The sequence below is a fragment of the Lottia gigantea genome (assembly GCF_000327385.1).
Source record: "Lottia gigantea unplaced genomic scaffold LOTGIsca_102, whole genome shotgun sequence".
In the NCBI taxonomy this organism is placed as follows: domain Eukaryota; kingdom Metazoa; phylum Mollusca; class Gastropoda; family Lottiidae; genus Lottia; species Lottia gigantea.
This window is the reverse complement of record NW_008706795.1, coordinates 409,598-427,983: the sequence shown is the minus strand read 5'-3', so window position 1 is coordinate 427,983 and position 18,386 is coordinate 409,598. Positions and strand designations below refer to the sequence as shown.

The window sequence follows — 18,386 nt, the reverse complement described above, 5'->3', positions numbered from 1 at the left end:
CTAGAATTCTACTGTAAGATTAAAGCGATATAAAATGTAATATCTAGCACCCTCTCCCCTCAAAAGGGCTCTGCCCCTCCCCCAAAACCCATCAAAATCTCAAATTTCTTATGATTGAGGTCTTAAATGTCTGGTGGTGTGAGCCCCCTCCAGTACTAGTACTAGTGGAGACAGCATTAGCCTTACATCAGTTCGGCAATGCCAGCTCAGTAGAAACAATAGTTTAGTTGTTAGCTAGGCCATAAAATTGATTTTTTACATAGGATTATATTTCGGTCAAGCTTTGAGTTATTTGATCCTTGAAGCGAAAGTGAACTAAACTTTTCCTCTTTAACTTAAAAGATTCTGTGAATTTTGATCAATTTTCTGTTCAATCTAAGAATATTCTAATGCTGTAATCAGTAGATGTGATCGGTGTAAACCACACCTATATTCCCACATTCGCAGATGATTTTGGCCATTAAAAGTCAGTATATTGTGTTTGATTTGAAGGTTTCAATATGAGGATACTTTTGATTGTTTGTATAGTTTTGGAGCGTTCACACGGTAAGTAAAATACCCGTACTACATATATCAGAGTGTTTGCCTTAAAGAGATTGTAAAGATGTTTTCTTAAAAATAAAAATTATGCGTAGGCCTACCGTATTTTTTAAAGTGATAGCATTCATTTACATCAATCAAATAATTTTCTCTCAGTTTGACTAGCACCATGTGTTTGATGACGCCAGCATCACAAAGTTGTTAATGATTTAAATGAATGTTGCTAATAATTTATTAGTAGCTTTTGACATAAACGGTTAAAAATTTATATATAAATACAAATGATGCAAATAGAAGCCACAAATAACCACGGTACGCATACAAAGTTTTAGAAGATATCTTTATAATCTAAAATAGTCTATTGATGTGTCATGGCAACGCTAACAGTTTTTATTTGCACTATTCTGATTACCTTAACTTCACTATCGCATTTTTCTGATTGACCTTCAGATAGGTGCAAATTGATGTTCTCATTATCCACGTTACATAGATTTGAGAAAAATGTTTACGACCAAATAACATGAAAACAGTCATGGCTCTATCATATACAAAGGGAGTGGTTGGCGCGGGCGTGGGGCCCTGAATAAAGGCTGGCCCAGCTTTCTGTGGCCTCTACTTAGCCCCATCGCCTAATGATTCATAGGAACCCAACTGAATTCATTCATCATTCAGATTATTTTAAATGCTGTATGTAGTATTTTTTAACGGAGTTTTTCTTTATGTTGTATTCATCCGAAAGCTTCTGAAGTATATATCAATGGTGAACTAACAATGGTAAACTCCAGTGAACACTACAATATTAACGATAAAGTGGAATTCAACTTCAATATTTCTCTAATTACCACCAATGTATCTTATCTGTCTATTGATATCCATGGGGATTCCTTAAAGGTAAGAATTACATAGCATAGCATTCGCCAATCCTCGGCAGTTTCCGTAAATCTGAATCTGTTGCAGAGCACATAACATAGCTGATTATCTTAGTTTCAAAATATTAGAATCAAATCCAGTCTTGAGGATAGCCTAGGGCGATGATTGGTGGATAAACAAAAACTTAGTTAGCTATTAACTTATTGCATTTTTCTATGCGGAACAATAACAAATATCCATGTTTCATAACAATAACAATTGCATACATGTATCCTGATTATATCATTTCTATCATTAGATCTACATCACTGGCAAATTTCCAAACCTTGGCCTTCAACAATCAGTGGCGGTGCCGGCCTCCTGAAAATGAGTAAGGTCTCCGTCACACGTAGCATTGACGTGTGACGTGTTTGACGTGTTGACTGAAGTACTGACGTGTGACGGAGAAATAATTGGTGAAACTAGGGGTACAAATATGGGGCAGTCTGACAACTGTCGAGGTTGAGATTTAAAATGTGGCATTTCTGTGGAAGAGCCATGGTGCATTATGACACATATTTTGAGGGAAGAACATATTAAAACCATATTTTCTTATTTGTTAGAAATGAAGTGGGGTGCAATTGGGGGTACAATCCATGGCGCCGCCACTGTTAACGATAGATCATTGGCAACAGCATTCCGAACGCAGTAACAATGTTACACCCAATACTTTTCTCTTTTCTTTTCTACATCCTTTAGTTTGAGAATTCCATATCGGAAGTGAACATATCGTTGACTCTTATTGGTACTGATGGTGAGAATTATATTAACAGATCGGCATCGGTGAGATACTACGAAACATATTTTTCAATATAAGCTGTGACAAGTTTCTTCACCTACTTGAGCTTTTCAAGAACAGTCGTCAATTTTACTTCTCACCTTTATTCCAAGCTGTCCAGACTGTCACATGGGTCTTGAAATGTGCCAGTGCCTTCCTCGTCGTCGTGCACCACACAGACTATATCGGAAAACGAATCCCTGGGGAAAAAAGCGGCCCCTTTTCGAGACAATTGGTAGTACTTTTTTATGCCTTGTAAATACATCCCTTGTTTTCGCCTTGTAAATACACCCCTTTTTTGCCTTGTGTATATAATCTATTTTCTGTTTGTTTATACCTCCCATTTGTGTAAAGATCCCATTTTTATGCCTTGTGTATACATACCATTTTTATGCCTTGTCAATACATCCCATTTTTATGCCTTGTGAATACATACCATTTTTATGCCTTGTCAATACATCCCATTTTATGCCTTGTGTATACAGCTCTTTTAAATTTCTGTTACTCTTTACGATCTATGAAGAAAATACACGAAGACTTGTTATGGTGGTCAACAATCTACAGCATACAGATCCCTGATTTACCCAGTGATACTTGGATATTGAATGGAACCGTGTTTGCTTCAGTTAGTGGTAAGTAGGTATCTCTGATTCGTGAGTCATAACATGCTTATGTTTTAGCATTATGAAATGGCTATCATCCAGCTTACAGTTACCAATAACTTTTCTGAATGTTGTGTCATGTTGTAATGTGTCGAGGATGTTAATAGCGTGCGGGACAAGATCCTTCGGAGGTACTTCATACCACTCTGACAATTGCTTTGGACAATTAATACCCAGAGCATTCAAGTAGTAATGATATTAAATTGGTACTTAATTTGAGAATGAAAGTTAGCATACATGATATATCAGAGCGAATTTAATACTTTAAACACTTTGACGTCTTTAGCGTCTCCACTGTTTTTACTATAGAATCAGCTGGTCCCGGTGCTTTGATTCGTGGCATCATCGACCTAACCTGTCAGATTGGAAACGAAACCTTTTATGATCAATTAATATCAGATTATGCGTACAAACTTCCATTGGTAATACGGTCAGAAGTTTTCAATAACGGGTCACTGCAACTCAGAGCACCAATGACTAACCAGATCATCATGCTGTTTGATGAAGGAGAAGTTGCACCAAAAGTAACCGCCATTACACCATTTGATGAATCATCAGAAGAAGCTGCTGTTCCTCTCAAGAATTTTGCAGCAGGAGCCACACATGGTATAGATGAAAGTGGTCTTGCAGCTATTAATGAATCAGTGGTTCGTATGTGGTCCACCGCAGCATCATACCAGAGTGATATTGGACAGATCTCAATACCAGCTGTGTCTAGAGATACCGCTGGAAATGAGACGGATTCTGGAATAGTTGTTCAAATCACAAGCCGTCTAGAAGATTTTTCAAACATTGCTAACGTTAGTGAACTGGGTATAGGATTGGGAGTATATTTTGGGCAGTCCATGATTTGGATTACTACAGAAACAGCTGCAATTAGTGTTTCAGCACCACAGCGCCCGGAGCTAAACCTGGAGATGAAACAAGGATGCACAACAGCCTCTGAAGAAAGGTAACCGATATTGCAACAAATTATATTTTCTTTATAACAGCAAACAAATGATGACTCATTGCTATACGGTACCAAAGGTATTTGGTGATAACAATCCCCCAATTGTTGGTTATCACTCGATCTATTGATTATTTATCATTACAGTTTTGACGTGACCATGTCCATCATTGCGAGTCATTCTCTGGATTCAACAGCAACTGCTTTTAATGTGACTCTATTTCTGTATGCCATGGAGAGTATGAGTCATGTGGCTTATAGTGACGCTTCGGCAAAGGGCTACCAAACTGATTGGAATGTTTCGGGCAATGTTAGAAGCTACTATGTGAGTCTTTTCTTGAATTAATGTCTTTTTCTAGAATGGTCTAAAATTCTTATTTTTAAACTACTTCTTAGCTGCGAGAATGGAATATCCCACAAAAGGAATCGCCTATGCGAAACATTATCAGAAAGTGCTTGCAACAATAGTATTTTGTCATTTGATGCAATCTAGTTAAAAAAGTATTAGCTCTGTTTTTTAATTCAGCCTAAAAATTCAGTTGCTAAATTAAAAAACAAAAGCTACTGAAAAGCGGAACAAAAGTTTGGTCTAATTTTGATTAGACTGTCATTTAAGGCCATCTTGGTGGAGAAAACTACTAATGATCCAACCGAAATCCAAAATTCAAAATAAGAGTTTGGCATATATTGGTAGCAGCCATTGAGCTATTCATATGAGAAAGTATATTCAACACTGCCTTAAATGCACTATTTCAGATTGAACGAATAACATTTAGTACACCGATGGATATCCTTGTTCGTGAAATGATCAACATGAAGAACGTAACTATGAAAAGAGCCAAGAATTTCATAGTAATGGCGGAAGTGGTATATACTGATCGCTGGGCCAATGATGTAGAATATTGGTCAGGGTTAAAATATTTATCTCTTGATTTACCTTTAAGATGTGGTACGTAGTGTAGTAGTGATTATACGGTCTTACAAAACGATCTTGATATGTATTCTTCAATGGTATATTTAAAGTATTTACAGAAAAACAAAACAAAACAATTATTATGGATAGATGCTTATATAATTATCTATACATAATAATAATTATTTCGTTTGTTGAACTTGATATAATTATTACTCAGGTTTTAGACTGCGATTCATAAACTAAATGGTCATGAGGTTTCTGAAACTTTTAATGTATATTCCACTGAAACAAATTTTAAGAAAATCTTGACAATCTCTTTAAAGTAAATAGAAATTTTATTAGCATTTTGTATTTTCAGCTAGAGAATTAAATTGGACATTATCAGTGAACTGTACATGTTCCTATAATACATCTTTAACCAGCTGTGGATGCTGTCAGGAAGGTGCTTGTCAGTGTGGTGAAATTAATCCCAATCTCTGTCTACCGTGTGACCAAAAAGCTTTGTGTCAGCCGAGACTACCAGGTAAGATTGTACCCATTGATAATAGTGCCATTGCATCATCTTCGCGTCAAACTATTACAACATCTTTACATCATTAGTCACTTTTCTTGTATGCGCAAAATTATGTAAATGTAATGCTTTGATTGGATTGTACGCTGACGAAAACAGCCAATCAGAGTCCTCGACAGAAAGACTGTAAACTGTCGAATGTTCAGATTGCCTCTATTTGTATTGAAGATTTCCAATGAACGTGTGGATGTGTAAACAGCTATCAGAATGTAGAAATTTCACAAATTTACAAAGATTATCATGTCTAAACTAATTCACCGGCTACAAATAAATTTAACGGAAGATCGTTAAAACCAAGAAACGGAACTGCAAATTCGACAAATTTTACAGGATATCACTCTATCAGAGGATTGAAATCCTGACTTGATTGACTTTGGGTTCTCTTTCACAGTTTGAGCTGGGCTATATCAGATCTTGGATAATTTAGAAATGAGGTTTACCTTATGATGAGGCCTGCGATGTTCTGCTTTAAGACTCAGCATTCTCAGCTTCGATACGTTTCGCATCTTCCGTGTTTTTCCCATTTCCAGTAGACTGTGCTCTTATGTTAAGTATGTGTCTTCTAAAGACGTATCGTTGATGATAATGTTATCGATTGTCGAATTTGCATCCAACGTTGTAACGTCTTCTGTACTAACAATTAGTATATTTCCTGCCATTCAAAGATGCAAAATGAAAAAGTGTTGAAGTGCCTCTGTCGGGTGTCACTGAACTCATAATGATTAAGTTTGGTGAGCACAGAAGTGAACAAGTTCAACAGATTAAGAGTTAAATAAGTTCAATACCGATTAGTGTTCAAAGACTGATTATGGATTCAGACGGAGGGTTAAAGAGATGAAAGTTAAAGAGGCCAACGTTTAATAAGTACAGTTATAATGTTCATTCGAAAATTAGTTTTGTTTCTTGCAGAATTCACAAGAATAAGTGAACTAGTGGAAGATAATGGCTCTAGAATTGTTTGTGATGCCTTCTTTAAATACAGGTTAGCTTGATATTTGATACAGTTTGCTCGCTAACGTTGAAAGTCATATTTCATCGAAATGCAACATGCATGTAGTCAATTGTTCTTCAGAGGCTATTCAGCTGTAGATTGCAAAAGTATATTCAAACTTTTGCGGCATATGTACTTGAAGAAGAAACTTAACAAAGTTTTCGACAATGGTTTACTAAAATCAAAATTGTACGAGTTATCAATACTCTCTTTAACAAGTTTGTAAAATATAATTTTAGACCAATAAGGAAGGAAGCGTCGTGTTATCGTATGTTTGATGATAATAGAAAAAATCAAGGTAACATATTTTCCTAATGATTCGAGTGAAAAGTTTTTTGGGCAAATTTTTTTTTGAAATTTTTACTTTGCGAGACACATATAGAGTTGTCGTTTAGTTGTTTCAATTAGAACTTATATAAAAGGTAAAACTTTAATAAGGGACTAACTAGTCAAATATGATGCGTAATAGGACATTCTAGAACAATCATAATAGTTGCCTTCCAGTCTACGAAATATCACATGAATCTCAGTATGTATCCTACAGAATTGATATTATATTTCAGCTTTCCCTGCAACAGTTGCTACAATTTTAGGAGTTGACTATGTGACCGGGTATTTGTATGGTATATCCAATAATGGTCTCGCCTACGTCAGGAGTCACGACAAAGGAGCGTCGTGGGTAACCATTGAACCGACATTCTACGACTACGTACAGTCAGCTTATCATTATATCAAGGCTGTATTTAGTGATTAGATTTTCCACTTCCGGTACATCAGCCACCAGATAATAATCACCGAATCCACTGCTGTCAAGATAGTCTTAATGATAAACTTAACTGAAAGTTCAATGTAGCTGTCTCGTTGTTTGATCCGTCCAACCGTTAACATCCTTTGTAAACTCGATGGAATCCATACATTCCATTAAACAAGTTCTTACCTGGCAATGTTTGATGAACGTATTTTCTTGTCAGCTTGGGCTTGTTAGAGAAATAATGCGAAAAAACTTGTACGTTTATACGTATGTTGATGGATCTCAAATAAATTCAAAGTTCAAATGAAAAACATTATTCCAATTGTACCGTGTGTTACCTTGTTTTGCAAAAGGTCTTCCAGTCAACTCCTAAGGATGTCACACCCNGAGTGTTCCCATCTTCACAATGTCAAGCTATTACGAACTTCGTCTTATAAGGTATAAGACGACGTTCGTTATAGTGACCCAGAATAATATTACTGAAACTGTCCAAACCAGGGTTTCCGTTGTATTGGGTGAAAGGATTGACATCAACAACTCACTAGTCCGTCCGATTTTATTTCTTACTTCATAAAAATTGTCACATTTCATTTAAATAATTATACAGTATACATAATTTAACAAAATTATCACAGCTCATTTTAATTATTATATAGCATAGAAAAACTTTAAAATTATCACAGTTCATTTCAATTATTATATAGCATAGAAAAACTTTAAAATTATCACAGCTCATTTTAATTATTATATAGCATAGAAAAACTTTAAAATTATCACAGTTCATTTCAATTATCATATAGCATAGAAAAACTTTAAAATTATCACAGCTCATTTTAATTATTATATAGCATAGAAAAACTTTAAAATTATCACAGCTCATTTTAATTATTATATAGCATAGAAAAACTTTAAAATTATCACAGCTCATTTCAATTATCATATAGCATAAAAAAACTTTAAAATTATCACAGCTCATTTCAATTATTATATAGCATAGAAAAACTTTAAAATTATCACAGTTCATTTCAATTATTATATAGCATAGAAAAACTTTAAAATTATCACAGCTCATTTCAATTATTATATAGCATAGAAAAACTTTAAAATTATCACAGTTCATTTCAATTATCATCCTAGCATAGAAAAACTTATTCAAATTATCACATTCGATTATGTTATAAAATACACAACTTATTAACATTATCACACCTCATTTTGATTATTATATATATAATACGAAATTTGAATAAAAAAAATTACATTCAAATTCGATTATTATATAAAATACAAAACTTATTAACATTATCACACCTCATTTCGATTATTATATAAAAATACAAAACTTGAATAAATATATCACGATAATTATATAGCATACAAAACGAATCACATTTCATTTAAATTATCATACTGTATAAAAAAACTTTAAATAACCACATCTCATTTCAATTATTACATAACATACAAAACGTATTAAAATTATGACATCACATTTCAATCATTATATAACATACTAAACTTAACTTTATCACATTTCATTTTAATTATTATATTACCTACAAAACGTATTAAAATTATCACATTTCATTTCAATTATTACATAACATACAAAACGCATTAAAATTATGACATCTCATTTCATTTATTATAATATAACATACTAAACTTAACTTTATCACATTTCATTTTAATTATAATATTACCTACAAAACGTATTAAAATTATCACATTTCATTTCGATAAGCAACGGCGCTATGATTAGCAACCTCCATTCTTTTGTATTCCATTCATGCGAAAGCCATGATCACAAACTGCTACTACAAGTGTTTCAATAAATTAGATCCATCTTTTCCTCTTCAACGTCTTCATTTTTTCTCGATTCTCTGCTTTTAGGAATTTCAGGAAGTCTGAAAACAGAATGTAGTACCTTAGTTAGTACATAATTATTATTACACAAATTAACATGCTTGTCTGTGATCACCTTTTTAAAGTCTTTCTTTCATTTCATATATATCAAATTTATCAGTGTAAATAGGGGTAATTGAAAAGTTGGCAAATAATTTTGTATGTATACTAATGTGGTAGTAATATGGCGTGAAAAAAACCCACGAAGAATGCTTTAAAGCTGTTTTCAGAGATTTCTGTAAAGTTTTTAATATCGTTCCAATGAGGGACTGGTTTATTTTTTAAAAAAATATACTTACTTTGCATATTTTTTAAGTAACTCGACCTTTTCTGCTTTCAAACAATCCTTTTCTATTCTACCCTCTGTGAGGTCCTTAGCTTGTTTCTTTAGTAAGAATGTCGAGTTTTGACTTAGTGGCTGTCCCAGAGGGTTCATATCTCTTTGTACAGAAGGGGGTCGTTTTCTCGGTGGTACTTGGTATTTTTTGTCCGACATATCTAATGGATTATCTACTATGTTATCATGCATAGACATAAACAATGGTATATAACACATATAATCCAGGAAGGAAATCTGAAAATAAAAGGAGGGTGAATCGTAAATATAAAATATAAGTGAGCATGCACAAAAGCATTACTTCAAAAGAATTACTTCACATGCTTAATCCTTTTAAATATGGGTTCCCTTATTTTCATTTATGAAAATGAAAATACTAATACTTATATGAATAGAAAGTAGAGGTGTTCTAATGACTTGGAAAAATACCAGTTTGTCTCACATGTCCTTAATGTATTCATAATAAGCTAAATAAGAAGAGAATTACCAGCAGAATTCCAATGCGTGGCCGATCAAGAAAGGTCAAGAAGTCTTTTTTTTTTGTTTATTCAGACTGTAGGCCTACATACATGGACATTTATGATTGGTTAACACTCTTAATTATATGCAATAAGAACATAATGACATGATTAAGGATACATGATAATTCATTAGAAACACTAATTAGTCATATAGTTTGCTTAATTTGAGACTAGAAATTAAGGAAACCCCTCTTTAAGTTAATTATATATTAAAACATAAAAGAACAAGAACAGCTAACGATCGGGAAATTGGATCGGGATCAACTCTTATATATCTATAACGACATTTAATTTCTGGCCTTGCCCATTGACGATATCACATCCGTATATAACGTCTAAGGAACCAGGTAGGGCCGTTTAGGTGAGTATTGCCAGCGTCACGAGTGGTGCGGGACAAGTGGCAGTATACTATCAAATTTAGTCAACGAAATATATAACAGAAGAATAATCTACCTCTCCCCAATCATTTGGTTCCATCTTCTCCATGATAAATTTCTGTTGCTTCCAATTCAGACCTCCAGCAATTAATTCAATTTTCAAAGATTCCGAGGTTATGAAATTAGAATCTCGATAACATGGTATATTGTGATAAAACATTGACTGGTATAAATCTAACTTTCTTTCTATATCAGCCAGGTTACACATTTCCATTAAATGTTTACTAATTGAACTGAAAAATATTACAGGAGAATATAACTACGTGACTGGGTATTATTCACTCTGGAAATGACAATAAAAAGACCTGTGCTTTGTTAAAACTTGAATGTCTTTGGCTGGTGCTTTCAGTAATTTTACTGAAACTTCAAGCTTAAATTTATAGGTGATTTTTAATACTTACTCCATGGCTGTTATTCTCTCACATAATGCCGTTACTACAGCAAACATACGAAATGTGACATGAGTGGCATCGTTTATATGTAAAACCTGAAAAAAAGAAGAGTAGTGTAGGCTACTATGAATCCGTCGTAAGAATTTTATGTACAAGGTCTCGACAACTCCAAAGTCTAGTAGTGTCAAAGGTAGCTGCAGGCAACATCCAAAGTCGAGTTCTGTCAAAGGTAACTGTGGACAACATCCAAAGTCGTGTTCTGTCAAAGGTAGCTGTGGACAACATCCAAAGTCGAGTTCTTTCAAAGGTAGCTGTGGACAACATCCAAAGTCGAGTTCTGTCAAAGGTAGCTGCAGACAACATCCAAAGTCGAGTACTGTCAAAGGTAGCTGCAGGCAACATCCAAAGTCGAGTTCTGTCAAAGGTAACTGTGGACAACATCCAAAGCCGAGTTCTGACAAAGGTAGCTGTGGACAACATCCAAAGTCGAGTTCTTTCAAAGGTAGCTGTGGACAACATCCAAAGTCGAGTTCTGTCAAAGGTAGCTGCAGACAACATCCAAAGTCGAGTACTGTCAAAGGTAGCTGCAGGCAACATCCAAAGTCGAGTTCTGTCAAAGGTAACTGTGGACAACATCCAAAGCCGAGTTCTGACAAAGGTAGCTGCAGACAACATCCAAAGTCGAGTACTGTCCAAGGTAGCTGCAGACAACATCCAAAGTCTAGTTCTGTCAAAGGTAGCTGTGGACAACATCCAAAGTCGAGTTCTATCAAAGGTAGCTGCAGACAACATCCAAAGTCGAGTACTGTCAAAGGTAGCTGCAGGCAACATCCAAAGTCTAGTTTTGTCAAAGGTAACTGTGGACAACATCCAAAGTCGAGTTCTGTCAAAGGTAGCTGTGGACAACATTCAAAGTCGAGTTCTGTCAAAGATAGCCGTGGACAACATCCAAAGTCGAGTTCTGTCAAAGGTAGCTGTGGTCAACATCCAAAGTCCTGTACTGCTAAAGGTAGGGGCGCCTGAATTTAAAGGTATCTAAAAGGTTGTGAATACGGGCTATGTCTGATTTGAAAAGAATCTTTTTTACCTTGAATACGTAGTCTTTCTGTTTATTGGTAACATGTTGTGCTGTGGGTATACCATCTAAAGCTGTACGGATTTCCTACAAAACATGTTTAGTATAGTGACTACCCGAAGATTGATACCAAACCAATGATTGTAACGTATATAGATAGAAACATTCCAATTAATGGCACTAATTATACAACTTCTTCTGTTGCTGAATGATGTCGTATCTCCTCTCGCATTTCAATGAGTCTGATTGAGAACATGAGAGGATCATTTGTGTTAAAATGTATCTTAAACCATGTAAATATTACCAAATAATTTCCTACCTTGTAAGTGATTACAGTATCTAGATTGCTGTCTTCTACGACAAATGCTTTGGCATACGAGTCTATTTTATTTGGATCAACAAGACGATAATGGCACATATAATCAATTGATGAATCTGAAATTGACAATAATTGGTAAACGAACGCAACTTACCAACCGGTTTGAATAAACAATGTGGAGGTATTACAAACTCCCTCTAATAGCTTGAAATAATTAGGCATTTTTTTGTACCACATAATGTTGTGAATGCAACGATCTGATTGGATTGTTCTCTTGCGAATATACTCGATCACAAACATATTGTTTACAGTCTTCCTATGGAGGACTTTGATTGGCTGTATTTCTAGCGTACAAACCAGGTCGTTACTTTTACACATAACTAATGAAGTCAAGGCATTGGACGGAGTTCTGACACCATGACATTGTAAAGATGCAACCAAGTATACAGTTGATAATGAAATTAAATCTCTCTTTATGTATATCGGACCCAGAATTTATAATACAAGTCAACAAGATGTGCCACTTTATGGTTGACAAAAATTTTTAAAAAGTTAAATATTATGGACATTCATTTCAGCACATACCTTTTTCATCTATATTTGATGCGAAGTCGTTTTTATATTTTTGAAAGTCTGTCTCAGATGCATCTAACAGAAGGATGAAATGAATGATTGATTAAAATGAATGAATGAATGAATGAATGAATGAAAGAACAATGGATTAAAGTATGACCACCAATAAAATGATTGTGAATAGTGAATCTGGTTTTTTAGGTACAAGCGAACATAGATATACCAATCATGGTACATGTTATATCTTGACGAGACAAATTTAACCACACGATAAATAGGAGACATAATTATCGTAAAAATACAAATATCTTTCGTGACATAGCAAACAGCAACCGAAATTACAACGACTACCAGCAACTCGGAGATTCTGATCATTGTGGGATTTGATCTCTCTGAGCGAACTTACTACTGAAAAAATTCAGTTGCTGCCAGTTGCCATTAGTTACTCTAATTCCAGCTAAATCAGATTTTGTCGTCACCCAGTTGATAAGGTCCAGTTCGAGCACTAAAATCATTTCGAGGAAAGTATCAACAAATATTAACCTCTTTCGTCTAAGTCCTCGGCGTAGTATTCCTTCAGTTTACTGCTGTCTAAAACTTTCTGTAAATGAACCTGAAGTTGTGATCCACCAGCACGTAATAATAAATTCACTCTTCTGACTCCAGTAACTATAAGAAATATAAAGATCTTTCAAGATATCCATGTACATCTCTTGTACTGGTTTTAATATTACAAAAATTCCATATATTACGTTGGAATTCCAGATCCCAACATTGTTATAGGTTTATGACTAAATATGGAGATATTCCTCAATTCTTCTCAGATTTTAAATGGATTGAGTTGCTGCAAAAATCTTGATTAAGATTGGTTAGGTGTGGAATTCCAGAAATTTAATATGAAAGATATTTAATAGTATGCCTACTGTCTTTAGATTTGATAATACTCTTTTCTCTATCCAGAACATCTATTAAATCTACATCTTCATTGATATTTTCTCTATAAAACTCATAGTCATCTTCTTCTTCAAACAGAATATTATCACCAAGTTTCTCCTGTAATATAGCACAATACAACCATAAGAAAGAACAGATAAACAGAAAGAAACAACTATATTTTAGCATTTCACAGCAATATAGGTTAAGGTCATCAAACTTTCACCCACCGACCGAGATTAGAACCCACGCCAACCATTTGTTCGACGTAACCTAGCTAATGCAACGCAAGCAATGCAGACATAAATATACCAAATAAATAATATTATCTATGTGGACTTTACTAAAGGGATGGGGAATTGACAACCCAACTGCAGAGTGGAACAAGGCTTACTTGTCCAAACCGCAAGACATATCTTGTACCTCATATGCAATCAAAATACATGTACATGTAATTCAATTCTTCAATTGGGATGTTTCATACCTTTAACTTTTTGATAATTTCAGCTTCTGATAAATTGGGATCAATACCAAGTTTTCTTAGGTCGTCTGCACTTAATTTCTTAATATCTATTTTTTCTCCTGGTTTTAAAGATATATTTCCATTTTCATCCACAGAGAACTTTTTCCATTGGCCTAAAAAAGAAATCATATGCATGGGCAGTCCAGAACAGAGGCCAAATATAACTGTGAACATAGAATGGGATAAATGGTCAGAAATGAACTGTACCATCAGGTTCTGCAACTTCATGTCGGTACTCTTCAGGTTTCATTCGTTGGGGGCCCATTTCATTCATTGTCCAGTCGTCCACCATCCTTGACATTAATCTCAAATAAATCCATTTCATTTCAAAAATTTTCATGGGATGAGAATGAAATCATTTCAGCTGAAAGGCCTATCTATGTTGGAAGATATGATAATTATATAAATAAAGGTATTGGTATACACTCACCTGGTTTCTGACTATTGTCGTCCTCTAAATCTTTCTTTTCTGAAATTAAATTCAATAAATAAACTAAGTACGAACGATCGAACCGGAAAACGAAACCCGAATCCAAAACAAGCATCTGGTAGCAGCTAATGAACTTTTCACATGAGGAATGAAGCATACAAACAAATAAACTGCAGATTGGTTGTCCACCCTTTGGCACTTCAGGACAATAAAACGAATTTGGCAATAAAGATATGGCTAACGATATGGGTACACCTAGTCTTTTGCTATTTCTGATTGCTCGGAGTTCGGTTTGGGAAAAGCCTTTTTATATGTCGGCCAACTTAGTTCGTAGTTAGATTCTGGTAACAAGGTCAGGCCCGTAGCATGTTGGATAGAGTGTTAGCATGTCCGATGAAGTTAAGATTGTATTATGTAAAAAGGTTACCAGGTATTGGACTATTTCCGAAGTGTTTGTCTTTCTTAGCTTTATCTGTGGTGGACTCTTGGTTTTTATCTGAAAGAAATTACATGTGAAACTAACTATAGAGGAGCAAAGCTGATCTAATTCAAATGTATCTTCTGAAAGGTTTGTGGCCATTTCGGCAACCACAGTTTCTAAAAATTTGACAATTGTTCATGTTTGACAAACCACATGTTGTAACGGAGGGTTTGCATCCAAATATGTATTCTATAAAGAAAAGTCAGCTGTAGCCTACCTGTTCCATATTTTCTGTTCAAACTGTTAAGTTTAGCTGTCGGTGTATAATCAAAAGCTGAAGAATCTGAAACATAAAATGCAGATGAGTTTCCGAAGTGTACGAATATACATACGCAGCTGGGGTGATGCACTTTATTTACAGCGTACCTTTTCAGAAAAAAGATTTATCTATTTACCTTTGCCCTTTCTGTTATTACTATTCTTCAATTCTCTTGGTTTTCTTTTCCAACTGAAAAAATTGGCATATATTTGGCTGATATTTTTCCAAAATAAATGCATTTTCAAGCAATTGATAAAACTGGTCAAATCAATATATATTTAAAGTTTTCTAAACTTTTGGTGTGTATTGGGGACGTTAATCGATTTGTATCAATCCAATTTTCAGTCAGAGGTCCATGGTTCTTATAATTCCACTAAAACTAAGCGTTTCATGATTTCAGTACCGAAGGCAGATAAGAACTTACTCTGAATGTGTTAAACCAGCATCTCTGTTATCTGTTTTAGTAATAGGTGTGTTCAGATCTCTTGCCGCACCTTTTTCATAAGTAACCATACTCTGATGTTTGCCATTGGGAGTTGTAATAGGTCTTTGACTCATGACGCTTTCTCTTCTTTTCTCCTTTAGAGCATCAGCTATTCTTTGGTTCTCTCTTTCTTTCTCTATGTTTTCATTTGTGAGTTCTCGACGCAAATTTTGCCTGAAATAGGGACAGGTTTCTGGCATTTTTGAACTCTTTCAAACAAAGGGAATGCTATGGGGAAATTAAGAAGACCATTTACCAGTATCTTGTCTGCCGAAAGAAGATGACCTGTTGAATAGGTGGATTTTGGATTATTGAATTTCATAATCAGAAGTTATAAAAACAGCGTTTTAATTTCTTACATTTCTCTTTTTTCTCTCATTTCCTTTTCTCGTTTCTCCCTTTCTTTCTGTTTTTTAACCTGTTCCTCAGCAACCTTCTTTTTCTCTTCCTCAGTCAACACTTCACCAGCCTTACCACGTGAACCCTTTTCTCTAGAAATGGTCTTCTCCCTCGACATCCCCGGTTTATCTTTATCCCGAGGCCCACCAAGTCGCTTGTACTGATCATCAAAATTAGGCAGTTCAATATTTGGTTTATCTGAAGGTTTGACACCAGGCCATGATGGATCATACACCCTTTCATTCAGGCGATTAAACTCCTCCAGCTTTTCTCTCTGTCTTTGTTCTTCTGCTGCTTGTTCTTCTACATCAACATCCATAGAATCCGCAACACCATCAAGTTGTCGTAGTTTCTCGGCCATGTATCTATCATAGGCTGTTTCAGACCTAAAAAAAGAGGCTAGTTGGTGTTACAAAAAAACGAAAGCTTTGACCGAATATTAACCGGATTAAAGATTCTCTTGCTGAAATAGGGAGGTGAGTTTTCCGCCAATACTTTGGATAATTGAAAGTCAGCTTTATTGTTGGTCTGACAAGTCTGAGCTTACCCAGTCGTATATCACGTCTGAGAAACTGGGTAAGGACATATTTGTTGGAACACTGTATTGTGTGGTACGAACAGAAGTGGGATTTGTTAAAACATTTGTTCCTTATTAGGTTGTATAAAACTACAAGGTAATACAGAAACTCATCGCTTACCCATCTGATATCGAACCTGTAAGAAAAAAAAGAAAGAAAAAATATTTATAATATTATATGTATAATATGTCTGTCTCTTAAATTCTCTAAACAGGGATACCACGTCAGCCCTGTCACAGTAAGTGTGCCTGAAGATCGAGTACTTCTTGTCCAGTTTTCAGTAACAGCTATCAATTTTATTAAATGTATGCAGGGAAATTAAATAAAAGAAAAAAAACATTGCTTGTTGGTGTTGTTGTAGTAGTAGTATATAATAATAGGAAAATACATAAATGTAGAACCCTTTTAAATTAATTTTTGTAAAAACGTGAGATAAGGTAACACACTCACCCCTTCTAGGAGATATGGAACCGGTAGAGATATTATCATTAACTACTTCTGATTCACCATAACCTATTACATTACCATCCTCATCACGTAACCTCTTCTGTTTAGTCACTGTCCTAGTTCCCCCCTCACTTACATCACTTTTATAACTATAGTCACTTTCTTCAAAATCACTATCTTTAGATTGGCTAGTGACTCTAGTTTCATTGTCTGTATTTTCTTTCTCCTCTCGACGTTTCTTCCTTCGTTCTGCCCCCTCTTCATCTTGACTACTATGATACGATTCACTATCGCCGTACGTTCCGTCCTCGTTTTTCTTCTTACGACGTACCTTTCGCGTCCCTCCGGCGGAATAAACGCTGCGATAACTAAAGTCACTCTCACTATCACTGTTCCGTTTTCCAGCTTCATAATCGGCCTTTTCAGCTTTTGACATCTTCTTTTTGTCGACTTTTCCTTTAGTTTTTGTGCCTTTCTTTATATTCATTAGTCTAAAATTAATAAGGAAATAAAATAAAAATATCAAAATTCATTTCGATGTCTAAACGTACATTTTTTGAATTATGAAGTCTAATTTAGGTACAGAATATATTTCCAGCACATTTCCAATATTTGCTATTTAACATGGAGTCAAAGTGCAGGCTTCATGGAATATAGTTTCTAAATGATAGTTTTAAATGGAATTGACGTCCGTCTAATTAATGTGAAAAGTGTTAAATTGTTGGAGAGCAGAATTAATATATGACATAGATAGCTGAGAGTTTTATCAGCTGGTTAAGAAAAAATAGAGGAGAATATATACCCCCATTCACATATTTACTCATATCAACCCTTATTGGCTTCAGTTTGTAGGATAGTAACTTTGTGTTTTCTTTTACTTACTTTTTGACTAATTTCCCAGTTTTAGGATCTTTAACCATGATGTAAGTATTTCCATCTTCATCTACAAACTGATTCTTTGCTAGAAAAAATAATAATTCAAAAACATTTGTCAACAGGTCAATTTATATCAAGTTGAAAAATTTCAATTGATAGTACGGATAAGTTTGAAAAGGGCATGTATATTTCACTTACTGAGATAGTTAAACGACAATTGGTCAACGACGTAATATAAATCAATAGAAATTCCAATATGGAATATATTTAGTTATAAATTGAACAAACACATTACAAAATTATCGTTTTATTTTCAAATTCAAAATATAAAAAACATGATAAAATGATAA

General features: G+C 34.6%; 2 protein-coding genes across 2 annotated transcripts; one reads left to right on the top strand and one right to left on the bottom strand.

The window, feature by feature from the left end:
- Window positions 1-1,311: 1,311 nt before the first annotated feature.
- LOTGIDRAFT_170663 (hypothetical protein) lies at window positions 1,312-7,070 on the top strand (the record flags this gene model as incomplete). The annotated part of the gene is made up of 10 exons (XM_009046489.1): window positions 1,312-1,431; window positions 2,149-2,203; window positions 2,713-2,859; window positions 3,199-3,841; window positions 3,986-4,163; window positions 4,595-4,787; window positions 5,113-5,277; window positions 6,235-6,307; window positions 6,556-6,614; window positions 6,880-7,070. The coding sequence occupies 10 exons, from the start codon at window positions 1,312-1,314 to the stop codon at window positions 7,068-7,070; spliced, it is 1,824 nt and encodes a 607-aa protein (XP_009044737.1).
- Window positions 7,071-8,895: 1,825 nt separating this feature from the next.
- LOTGIDRAFT_237315 (hypothetical protein) lies at window positions 8,896-18,121 on the bottom strand (the record flags this gene model as incomplete). The annotated part of the gene is made up of 20 exons (XM_009046488.1): window positions 18,043-18,121; window positions 17,164-17,651; window positions 16,834-16,849; window positions 16,096-16,521; window positions 15,677-15,910; window positions 15,389-15,441; window positions 15,211-15,276; window positions 14,940-15,008; window positions 14,513-14,551; window positions 14,044-14,195; window positions 13,550-13,679; window positions 13,170-13,295; window positions 13,033-13,131; window positions 12,639-12,701; window positions 12,054-12,169; window positions 11,747-11,821; window positions 10,669-10,754; window positions 10,284-10,500; window positions 9,272-9,546; window positions 8,896-8,974 (listed from the first exon to the last, which is right to left on the bottom strand). Exons 1-20 carry the CDS (start codon window positions 18,078-18,080, stop codon window positions 8,896-8,898), a joined length of 2,847 nt encoding a protein of 948 aa, XP_009044736.1. The 5' UTR covers window positions 18,081-18,121.
- Window positions 18,122-18,386: the final 265 nt, after the last annotated feature.